This window comes from Dromiciops gliroides, chromosome 5, assembly GCF_019393635.1.
Source record: "Dromiciops gliroides isolate mDroGli1 chromosome 5, mDroGli1.pri, whole genome shotgun sequence".
Taxonomy (NCBI): Eukaryota; Metazoa; Chordata; class Mammalia; order Microbiotheria; family Microbiotheriidae; genus Dromiciops; species Dromiciops gliroides.
This window is the reverse complement of record NC_057865.1, coordinates 254,758,477-254,770,885: the sequence shown is the minus strand read 5'-3', so window position 1 is coordinate 254,770,885 and position 12,409 is coordinate 254,758,477. Positions and strand designations below refer to the sequence as shown.

The 12,409-nt window shown below is 37.0% G+C and overlaps 1 protein-coding gene across 1 annotated transcript in view; it reads right to left on the bottom strand.

The window, feature by feature from the left end:
* Positions 1-12,409, bottom strand: part of PTPRQ (protein tyrosine phosphatase receptor type Q) — a 287,252-nt gene that overhangs the window by 243,782 nt on the left and 31,061 nt on the right. The window contains 1 exon segment of the mRNA XM_043967695.1: positions 11,755-11,901. Within this exon segment, the coding sequence (XP_043823630.1) occupies positions 11,755-11,901 (147 nt within the window).

Here is a 12,409-nt window from a genome sequence, read left to right as displayed (position 1 = left end):
TTATCGATCACTTTTAGTATTCAATGAACAAATGCTTTTGTCCTGTTGAGAGCTCATAGGATCATGGGATCATATATTTAAAGCTTCAAGAGACCTTGGAGAACACTGAGTCCAACCCCATATTCTGCAGAGAAGGAAACTGAAGCACAAGGAAGCTGAGTAATTTGTGCAGGGTCACATGTTTGAAGCAGGACTTGAACCCAAGTCTTCTGACCTATCCACTTGCCCCCTAAAAAGTAGTATAGTGATATGGTCATATCTCTGCTTAAGAAAATCACTTGGGCACTTCAGTGGAGGATAGATTAGAATAGAAAGTGACTAGAATATATTGTCGAGCAGCTAGGTGACACAGTGGATAGAGTACTAGACCTGGAATCAGGAAGACTCATCTTCCTAAGTTCAAATACAGCCTGAGATATTTACTAGCTGTGCAACACTGGGCAACTCATGCAACCCTATGCATCTCAGTTTCCTCAACTGTTACATGAGCTGGAGAAGGAAAGGGCAAACCACTACAGTATTTCTGCCAAGAAAACCCCAAATGGGATCACAAAGAATCCGACATTACTGAAAACAACAAAACTGAAGAATATACTGCCTTTGATTTAATTTTGATGGTGGTGACTCTGAGTGGCTGTGATTATTATTTTTTTTTATTTCATACTCTTGTTGCAAATGAAGAAAATATAGACAAGCTACCATTAAAAGAAAACGTTTACAGGATTTTATTAAAAGAAAAGGGAAAGAACAAAAAGAAAAAATCCTGCCATGTTAGAAGACAGGGAGGAAAACTATATGGGATAGCAGAGATACTGAATGTCTATGCATATGTAAAAAGGTCAGAAGAGTACACCAGAAAAAGTCAAACATGCTATGTATAAAAAGAGATTAATAAAGGGAAAGGAATGAAAATTTGAACATAAAGTTAGTGTTCTCTATATGCGAAATTTGTGAAATCTTGTTGATTTGGTGGCGTATGATGACAGGTCAGCACATAAAAGGGGTTTAGGGGAAAGCTGGTTGTTGGCACAGAATCCATAGACATTCAAGACTATAGATAACTTGTGTATTCTTGTATTATAAGTAAGCAACATGGCTCTCAAACTAGTTCTTTCCTACGTGACTGTGATTTTAAAGTTACCAGATCTTTCCTAGCCTCTGTAAATTAAATGAGCATAATCCCCTAATCCCTAAAGTCTCTTCTGGTTCTATGGCCTCGTTTTTTGTCTATTATTATTATTTCTTATTCTTATTATTCTTTTTTTTTTGGTGGGGCAATGGGGGTTAAGTGACTTGCCCAGGGTCACACAGCTAGCAAGTGTCAAGTGTCTGAGGCCGGATTTGAACTCAGGTACTCCTGAATCCAGAGCTGGTGCTTTATCCACTGCACCATCTAGCTGCCCTGTCCTTCATTCTCAAAGAGGACCATCACAGCTCTCATGACTTGCAATGAATTTGATTTAAGTGAGGAAAGGCTGTGCAAAGGTACCAGCCTCACTTTCTCCTCCAAAACCCTCTGGATCCAGTGTCAAAACATATTATCAGAAAGGATGGAGATGGCCCCAAGATGTTTTTAAGGCAATTGGGATTAAGTGACTTTTCCAGGGTCACACAGCTAGTAAGTGTCTGAGGTGAAATTTGAACTCATGTCCTTCCAACTTCAAGGCCAGTGCTCTATCCACTGTGCCACCTTTGATCATGTCTAAAGAACACATCAAGATCAATCATTCCCCAAGTGCTCTGAATTAGGAAACAAGGGCAGCTACCCTTCATGGTCCCCAGACTAAAATAACCCTATCACTTATGCTTAATTGGCAAGGTTTGGAAATGTTAAAAGACACATAGTTCTATAGGCAGTTCCCAATTTAGAACAACTTTAAAAAGAAAGCTAGAATGGAGTAAGTTAAAGCTTCCCATGCAATGGAATATTGGGGTTAAACAAAATGAGTTGGTGCTATACTTCTGGCCAGGGCAAGATAAGAAGATTTAAGCTTGACATAAGAAAGAACTTCCTAATAATTAGAGGTAATTCTAAAACATCAGAAACCACATTGATAGGTGGTACATTCTCCATTAATAGAAGGTTTTTGAACAGAGACAGCTAGGGAGAGCCAATGATAGAGTGCTGGGCCCGGGGTCAGGAAGACCTGATTTAAAATACAGCCTCAGATACTATCTATGTGATCTTAAGCAAGTCATAACTGGTGTTTGCCTCTGTTTCCTTAACTGTAAAATGGGAATGATAATAGGGCTCGTGTGAGAATCAAATGAAGTAATAATTGTAAAGCAATTACCATAGTACCTGACCCATAATAAGTGCTATATAATTTCAAATTATTATTAATTATTAAGATTAAATTATTACTTGTTTGTCAGAAAGCAGGGTTGGAGGGGGCAGCTAGGTGGTACAGTGGATAGAGCATTGGCCCTGGATTCAGGAGGACCTGAGTTCAAATTTGGCCTCAGACACTTGACATTTACTAGCTGTGTGACCCTGGGCAAGTCACTTAACCCTCATTGCCCCACCCCCCCAAAAAAAATCAGGGTTGGGTTATTTAACTACCAGAAGACTGAGTTTGAATACTACTTCTAACATTTACCACTCATACAACCTCTCTGAGACAGTTTCTTCATCTATAAAGTAGGAATAATGATCTTTGCACTCCCTTACCTTTCGGGAAACTTTTGAGGAAAACACATTGAAAACTCTAAGAACTCCATAAATATAAGTTCTTAAGTGGCAGAGCAGACTCTTGCTTTAAATGAAGTTTGGACTAGGTTGAGGTCTCTTCCAGCTGTAAGACCAATGATTATTATTTCTAATTTCCTTTATAAATTATCATCCCAATAGGGTTTGCATTTTCATTGCCATATCTGTCACCGTTTTAGTCTCTTGCCAGGTAGGTGTCATGTACACCCATGCTGACCAGATAAGTAAATAAAACTTAGTGTAAATGGATGGTCCTTAATTACAATGTTTGAGGCCAGAGGGGCAGCTAGGTGGCACAGTGGATAAAGCACCGGCCCTGGATTCAGGAGGACCTGAGTTCAAAATAGGCCTCAGATACTTGACACTTACTAGCTGTGTGACCCTGGACAAGTCACTTAACCCTCACTGCCCTGCAAAAAAAAAAAAAAAAAAAAAAGTTTGAGGCCTAATAGGCACCAAAACATCTACTCCACCTTCTAGCCCATTTGCAAAAATGCTTAAAGCTATGAAGGGAGTTTACAGGGTATCAACTTTCTCTTCTAATCCAACAAATGTTGGATGTTTAACAATGTTAAACAATGTTATTATGTGTCTATTAGCTAGTCTGATGTAATGGTAATAGTGCTTGTCTTGGATTCTGAAGATTTGAGTTCAAGTTTCATTTCTCACTCTACTTTTTGTGAGACCCTGGACAAATCACTTCACTTACACAGCCAGGTATGGTGGTGCACACTTGTAGTGCCTGCTGCTGGGAACTCTGAGGTTGATGGATCACTTGAACTTGGGAGTTCAGAGCTAGAGCGAGCTAAACTGAGCAAATGTCTGCAATCAATCCAACACCAATATGGTAAACCCCTGGAAGTGAAGGGCTACAGAGGGACAAGGGCAGGGGGAAGGGGGAGGGAAGTGGGGGACAAACCAAACCAGGTCAGAAAATGGAGCAAACTAAAATATTCCTGCTGAATCTCTATTGGGATCAGACCTGTGAGTGGTCAATGTACTCCAGGCTGGGTGAAAGAGGGGGAGCTAGTCTCAAAAAACAAAAACCACAAACCAATGGCATCTTCTAATGCTAGAATACAATTAAATATAAATTAAATGAGTTCAAACTACATGCACAAGGACAAGAATATTCCACATGTTCTTTTTGTGAAAGCCTATACAGAAGCACGATAGGCTACTTTTAAGAATTGATTTATATGTTTGGGTGGCCACTAGGGGAACATGAATAAATCCCTGAAATAAACAGTGCATATGATAAGTATTTTCAAATTCCTATTCTAGTATGCAGGCCCACCCAGCTTTAAGAAAGTATCTGGCATATTAAATCTTTTTGTAAATGCACACAAGATAAAGAAGGAAATTTAGACAGAAGCATAAACACATTGGACAATTTTCAAAGTAGATATATATGCCTAACGTATAGATAGATGTATATGGCTACGTTATATATATATATATATATATATATATATATATATATATCACAAAAAGGATTGTATATTCAACCATTAATCTCTATTTCACATTTTTTGCTTTTGATATGTATCTCTAACTTAATATGTTTAATATATTGAATTATATTAACATTAAAAGCAGGAAGTATAAAATAGAGAATAATAATTTCATATGCAATCCATTTTTGTTTGTTTTCTGCTAAGTATATGACAATGCTCATGTTTTTGGAGTTTTAGTTCAGAATAAAAAATATATATAATTTCAACAAAATGGAAGAAAATACCAAGGAATCAAACCTGCTTTAAAAAACAAAAACATCCACTGAGGTGGCTCCTTGCACTCTCAGAGCAATCATTATAAGCTTCCTAGACCCTCTAGCTATTCCTTTTGAAAGAAATTTATATTGTTAAAAAATTGATTTATACACAACTTTTAGAGGAAAACATCTCTTACAGAAACTGAAGTACATATGTATTGAGTGTTCTTGGATTTACTGAGAAGGATTCTATCCAGATATTGATTTTTATTTTGTTATATTTTCCTTTTGATGTAAAACAAAAGCTTTTGATTTTTTCCCCATTTCCTAATCCGCTTAACACCTTCTTTAATCTGTAACACTAAGTAAACCTGATAATGCTATATAAATGTAAGTTATTATTAATTCTTTCTCAATTGGCAAAGCACTTCAGTATATTTGCCAACAAAACCCCAAATGGGGTCATGAAAAGTTGAACGTGACTGAGATGACTGAACATCAACAGCAATGATTTGACATTTAGAAAGTATGAGGCTGGAGGAGGTAATCACAACATAATAATATATTATTAGGAAACATAGTAGCTTATAATATACTTGCCTAACAAACACTACGTGAGATAAGTATTTCAAGTATTGTTCGACCCATTTATGGGAGAAGAAACTGAGGCTCAAGAAGATGATTGTCTTTGGTCACACAATTATTAAATGTCAGAGCCGAGCCTCCATTCTGGTCTTCAAATGCCAACTCTAGCATTTTCTCCCCTCAGATGTTGCTCCTCTTAGGCACTTTTAGAAAATGCTCACCATTTAGGGTGTCACCATTGCGGCATAGTACCCTAGCACCTTTGTAAAAGTCTCTACATGGAAGGCTAAAGACAGGAATGAAACTTGTGGTTCCTAAGGTATATGGTACTCCAAGGTGGAAAAACTCCTTCCACCAATGTAGATCGGCCTTTCCTCTATAACTTCTAGTCTTAGAGGGTAGCCTCAGTACTAAGAAGTTAAGCAACCTGCCCAGGTTCACATAGTCAGCATGTTTCAGAAGCAGGACTTGAACCCAGGTCTTTGATCACTCCAAGCCAGCTCTCTATCTACTATGCCAAGTGGCAGAGATATATAAAAAGCAATCCTGCCCCACCCCCATCCAAGAAGGTTTAGTTCCCGAAGTATCAAAAGAGCTTTTCCTTATGAGCTAGTTATCTGGCATGAGTCCAAAGATAGCATTATCATGAAAGTTTAATGTGGCCTCACCATGGACCTAGTCATTTAAAAGAATGGGAAATTACTTTCACTTTTAATCAATCAATCAGAATTAATTAAGTGCCTACTATGCAACAAGGTCTCTCTAAGTGAATGAACATTTATAGTCAAAGCTACTTATGTAATAAATCTTTTAAAATGGATATTTAGTCACAATGACCTGTGTAATCCATAGTCCAAAACTTAACAGAGTTGTTTATGGAACTCCTACCTCAACCAACATTAACTTCTAAAATATACACTGTAACAGTATATAGCAAGGGTTCTCGACTTTTCTTGTATCAAGGGCCCCTTTTGCAGTCCACAGTAAACTCTGTGAATCCCTTCCCCAAATAATGTTTTTTAATGAATAAAATACTGAGGATCACCAAAGAAACCAATTATATTGATGTAAAGATTTAAACTTTTTCCTTACCAGTTCACAAACCCCTTGAAATCCATCCACAGACCTCTTAGGAACCCATGGGCCCCAGATTAAGAACTCCTAGTATATAGGATAAAATGGTTCTATAAATCCCTAGAAATTCATCCCTTAGGTTGTTCAAGAAAAAAAAAAAGTTATAAACAAATAATCATTTTCTATGGTGGAAGAAAAAGCTTAGTGGATAAGGGAAATGGAGCAGACAGCATGTATCTCATCTTTAGCAAGACACTTGATCTGGTTACACAACACATTCTTATAGGGAAACCAGAGAAGTATGGATTAGATCAAACTACTTTAATATTGATACAAAATTAACTAAAGAAAATCAAACACACAGGGTAATTATTCATGGCTCAGTATCAAGTTTGAAGGAGGTTTCAGTAGGGAATCTCCAAAAGTTATTTTCATGTCAATCTCATGTATTTTCAGGTCGATAATATTATTATGCTTCCTCACTAATAATGAGGGAAACTAGTAACTACAACTAAAAGACACAAATAGAAAGAATCCTGGTGAGACCGGTACATAGAACTAAGGAAAAGAAATGACAGAAAAGAAAATTATGACAAACAATATTTGAGTTAATACTAGCCTCGTTAAATTACCTTGAATTATCTAGACAAATCTAACTTCCATTAGGGATGGATTTTGAAAATACATTCTAAGAGGAAAGGCTGCTAGGAATGAATTCTGAAAACAAAGAAGCTGACAGCCTGGTATTCATTGTGCTAGGCTGGGTTTCATTACTATCACATAAAGACATGAACTAGAATTCACCAGGGACAGAAATTATCCCTTCCGTGTTGTAGTCATTCAGAAACAAATATGAATTTGAATAGCTCTGGTTTTGTTGCTCCATAACATACTAGCATCAGACATGGTAGAATTCAGAAATAATTCACGTCTCACTTTTTGTACCCTATATAAAAAGTGTACAAAGATCTGGTGATATTGTTAAACCCATCAAACCGTGTCAGAATTTTATTGCTGCCCAGAAGTCAACAACTGCAGGAATGGTGCTATTTTTCATCCTTCTTTCCTTTCTTCTTTTTTTCTTCCTTTCTTTTTCCTTCCTTCCTTTCTTTTTTTCCCCTCCCTCTCTTCATTCTATCATTCCTTTCTTCCCTGCCTCCTTCCTTTCCTTCCTGTCTTCCTTCTTTCCTTTTTTCTTCTTTCTTTACTTCCTCCCTCCCTTCTTTTTCTTTCTTTCTTCTTTCTTTTTCTCCTTCCTTCATCCCACCCTTCCTTTCCTCCTTATTTTTATCTTTCCCTCCCTCCATTCCTTCCTTCCTCCCTTATTTCCTTCTTCTCTCCCTTCTTTTTCTTTTTTCCTTCCTTCCCTCCCCTTCCCTTCCTTTCTTTTCCTTCCTTCCTTCCTGCCTACATTCCTTCCTGCCTACCTTCCTCTCATTTTCTCTCACAGGTTCCATACAAACACTTGTCGGCACACAAACTTTAACCTGCCCTCCTTTTTTTCTGACCTGGGACAATTGGCCACTCCTTAGGCAGCCTAGTATCTCACAGTTCCCAGGGCTCACCACATTGGTGTCCAACTTAGCACAGACACCCAAAGGGCTTTAGCCCTCTTAACAGCTCAGAACTCCTGACTCAAGGGATCTATCTGTAACAAAAATTATAGTTATGTACCACTACATCCAGACTGAACTACTACAAACATTTTTGCAATATATCCCCCTTCACCTGAAAGGTGGTATGTGAGGTACTTTCTGTATAGAGATAGGGTATGTTGTAACCAAGAAGGAAAAGAAAATATGCAAGCCCTGTGCTCAAGCAACCTGTAATACATTTTGGAGGGGGGAAAACAAATAATGACAATACAAAAGAAAGTAGAAATTTCCTAAGTATGGAACAAAGAAAACATTGGCTTTCTTCAACACCTCCCCCATTATTCTCTACAAAGGTCTGATTTACCTCAAAAATATTCTTAGAAAGGAATATATTTGAATTTGACATATTCAGATGAATTATAATACTGATTCAACTTTACCAATTTTGTATAAAATTCAAGAAAAAGTCATCAAATACCTACTATCTATAAGGAGTTGGAGAAAATGGCAGGACTACTCCAACATTTTTGTGGAAAAAAAAGGGGGGAGTCAAGAAGAGTCAGACACAACTGACAATAACTAAACAACAATAGCATGTGTAAGGAAGGGGCAACTAGGTGGTGCAATTAATACCATATTGGGCCTGGAAAAGGAAATGACAAACCAGTATCTTTGCTAAGAAAACCCCAAACGGGTTCATGAAGAGTCAGACATGAGTAAAAATGACTAAACAACAACATGGACTAAGGAACTGGAGAGTTAAGGATCACGGAGCAAAGGCTTAGAATAACTTCTGAGGTCATCAAGTCAAATCCCCTTATTTTACAGATGAGGAAACTGAGGCAAACAGGTTCAAGTGACTTGCCCAGGGTCACACAGCTGGTAAGCATTTGAGGCCAGATTTCAATTCAGGAAGATGAATCTCTCTGACTCTAGCCTGGCACTCTATGCACTGTAGCACCCTGGCTGTCTCTAACTCCAAATCCAACACTCCCCGCACTCTATGCCATTGTCACTGTTCTCTGTGTTCCGCATGGCGAGTTTATCTGTGCCAGTCAGATAGTAAAATACTACAATTTGATTCTACTTTTGAGAAGAGTCATTAAATTGTGACAACATACTCAAGTCTAGGCAGGATAGTCTCATCTTTGCATGAAGCACCGTACGAAAGCTGTTATTATTTCTTTGTGTTCAATGGCTAATTATCTTGGTTAAAATAATGCTCAGGGAATTTAAGCCATGACTTCATTTCTTAGGTGTGAAAGGTACCTTTACGCTTTACTGGCCCCTGTTCAGCCACCTTTAACATCTTACAAATACACGTATGAAAGGAGATGTGGATGAAAAACAAAATGTGTATTTATTAGAGAAAAGCCTCAACAAATGGAGAAATGGCCCCATCTTCTAAATTCCCATCCTTTTGGGTCACAGGATTGCCTTCAAATAAGGAAAAACAATGTCAAGATAATAGTTCACATTTCTATGAAGTTTTCAGGGTTTTGGAGTTGTTTACATTTCTCTTATTGTACTGTGAGCTCCTTGAGAGTAGGGACCAATTTATTTTTTTGTGTGTTTCTTTGTATGCCTAGTGCTTAGCAGAGTGTCTGGCATGTGGTAGGTACTTAATAAATGCTAGTTAATTCATTTAAAAATACTATCTGACTAACTTTAAAGCACAAATCTCCTCTTTCACCAATGTAGTAAGTGTACTTGAAATTCCTCTCTTGTTGGGAGGGGGGGAGCTTAAGATTTTAAAAGTTCTTATAAGGCAAATTATATATAAATATAGATACATACATACACATATGTGTGTGTGTGTGTGTGTGTGTGTGTGTGTGTGTGTATGGATGGATGGATGGATGGATAAAGAAATAGATGATAGATTAGATAGGTTCATTCAAAAAATGACCTCAACTTCCAAATATTTGCTGCCATCTAGTGGTCAAATATTTAAAATTTTCATTCAGTAGCCTTTCTATCCAATATGTCAATTTCTCTCTGTCCTTGCACCAAAAGAAAATAATTCTCTCTTATTTTAGTACGTGTTAGCAATCATAAAGTATCTGAAAGATTCTGGACTCAAATAATTTGTACAATGTAAAACTTTCCTGAAATATTAAAATTTCTAGAGAGAAACAAAGGTTTTTCACTAGGATTAAAGTACTGAAGGGACCTTAGAGGTCACGTTATCTAACTCTTTCATTTAACATATGAGGAAAGTGATATCTAAGCAGATAAATGACTTGCCCAAGGTCACACAAGCAGTAAATAGCAAAGCCACAATCAAATCCAGCATTTTTGAATCTGGATCTTGTATTCTAATTAATAATACCTCAAATAGAAGCCTCAGACTCTCACTGGCTGTGTGACCTTGGGCAAATCACTACATTCTTTTTGCCTATGTGTCTTCATATGTAAAATGAGCTGGACAAGGAAATGGGAAACCACTCAAGCAACTTTGTTAAGAAAAACCCTACCTTAGCGGCAGCTAGGTGGTGCAGTGGATAGAGCACCAGCCCTGGATTCAAGAGTACCTGAGTTCCAATCTGGCCTTAGACACTTGACACTCACTACCTGTGTGACCCTGGGCAAGTCACTTAACCCCAATTACCACACACACACACACACACACACACACACACACACACACACCCTAAGTGGTGTCATAAAGAGTAGGACACAACTGAAACAACTGAACTATAATAAATAGAATTGGAATTCACAGGAACATCCCCAAGAAGAAAAGAACTTCCATTCAATACCTTGACATGGATATACATATGTCAGTAAATCTCAGGAGTGAAGAGGGGGATGGAATATAATTTACCTCTTTAATTATATGAACATGTGACTTATGATATTTGTTGTTAAATGTACTACATATATGTTTTTGGCAAACTATTTTTTAAACAGCTATTTGATATTTAATCTATATGGGCAACACTTCCCTTTTTAGAGGAAATATTAACTTATTTTATAATTGACAGTGCTAATTTTTGGTTTTGTGATGTGCAACATATTAGTAGAGGGGTTTTATGTTATACAAAAATGTATATGAAAAGTAATCTATAGTTATGCTATACATTATTCATTAGACACCCTGGTTATTCCTCTGTGTTAAAAAAATAATGCCTAGTTGTGTGTGTGTGTGTGTGTGTGTGTGTGTCTGTCTGTCTGTCTGTCTGTCTATGTGTGTGTTTTGGTCTGGATTCACGATCTCATGGCATAGAGAGTGCTTCAGTGATGAAACTCTGTCTATTAATACAGACCCAAAACTTTGGTTTGGCATAAACTGTCAATTTGCCAATATTTTTGTCTTTTTTTTTTCCCAAGCCAATAAGGGTTAAGTGACTTGCCCAAGGTCACACAGCTAGTAAGTGTCAAGTACCTGAGGTTGGATTTGAACTCAGGTCCTCCTGAAATCCAGGCCCGGTGCTTTATCCACTATGCCACCTAGCTGCCCCAAATTTGCCAATATTTTTGGCAACTGGATATTGAGATAATAAAAGTTCATTTCTTTAGTGCTTTAAGATTTTCAAAATACTTTTTCTCATTATAGTTATCTCAGACAGTGCAAATGTTATTATTCCCTTTTACAGATGAAAAAACTAAGTGGTTCCAAAAAGTTAACCACTTTGCCAATGATCATATAGTTATTAAGACACAAGATCAGGATTGAAAACCAGGCCTCCTAACTCCAGATCCAGGTGTTTCATGCACTATACCATACTGACTATTAAATTGGTAAATGAGATATACCTTATACCAGAGGTGTCAAGAACACTACCCTAGCTGCAAAACTCCCAAGCACAGTCTGAACAAGATGAAAATATATTTGGGAAATATTTTTAAAAACAAATAAAACTATAATAAAACATAGATAATGGTAAGTTGTGGTTTTCTAAATTAATATGCAATGTACGGGGAATCTATTTTGATTTGACTTGGACTTCACTGGCTGCACACAATGCTCCAACATGTAATGTTTAACTGTACATTATTTTACTCACCACCTGAAAATGTTCACATATCACTTTTTAGAAATTTAAATTTTCATATTTTAGCTCTGTTCTTACCATCTGGTGGAGTGAAAATGGAAAGATTTGACTTGGGTCCAATGCCTGCACTGGTCTCAGCAGCAATATATGCATAATATGATGTAAATGGTGTCAGATTAGTAAACGTGAACTTAAGATCCTTTGTGCTATTATCCAAAATCCGACCTAAAAGAAGAGAAGGTGTATATTATAAGTTTATGTAAGTCATTTCTGCAAAGCACAAAGTCATTGTGACATCGAATGCTAGATTCAAGTGGAGTGATAAAAATGCTAATTCGTGGTCAATGAATCAAATACATATATGTGAGTTTTGCAATCTACTGAAGTATAACAAATAATTATAGTTAATTACTTTTTAAATACTATGCCATCAATTTAAAACAATGAAATGTGGTCAATAATCTGCCCTAATTTACAATTATTACAGTTTTGCTTTTATACCCACACTCCTGCTGATGATTAGCAATAGTAAAAATTTCAGATAATATTGTAGCTGCAAGATACTTTTGAAATTAAAATGTCCAGTGCTTACAAATACTGGACTGGGGGGGGGGTCTAGCTTTCTTGTTTATTTTTTTGTTGTTGTTGTCGTTTTGATTTGTTTGCAGGGCAATGAGGGTTAAGTGACTTGCCCAGGGTCACACAGCTAGAAAGTGTCAAGTGTCTGAGGTCA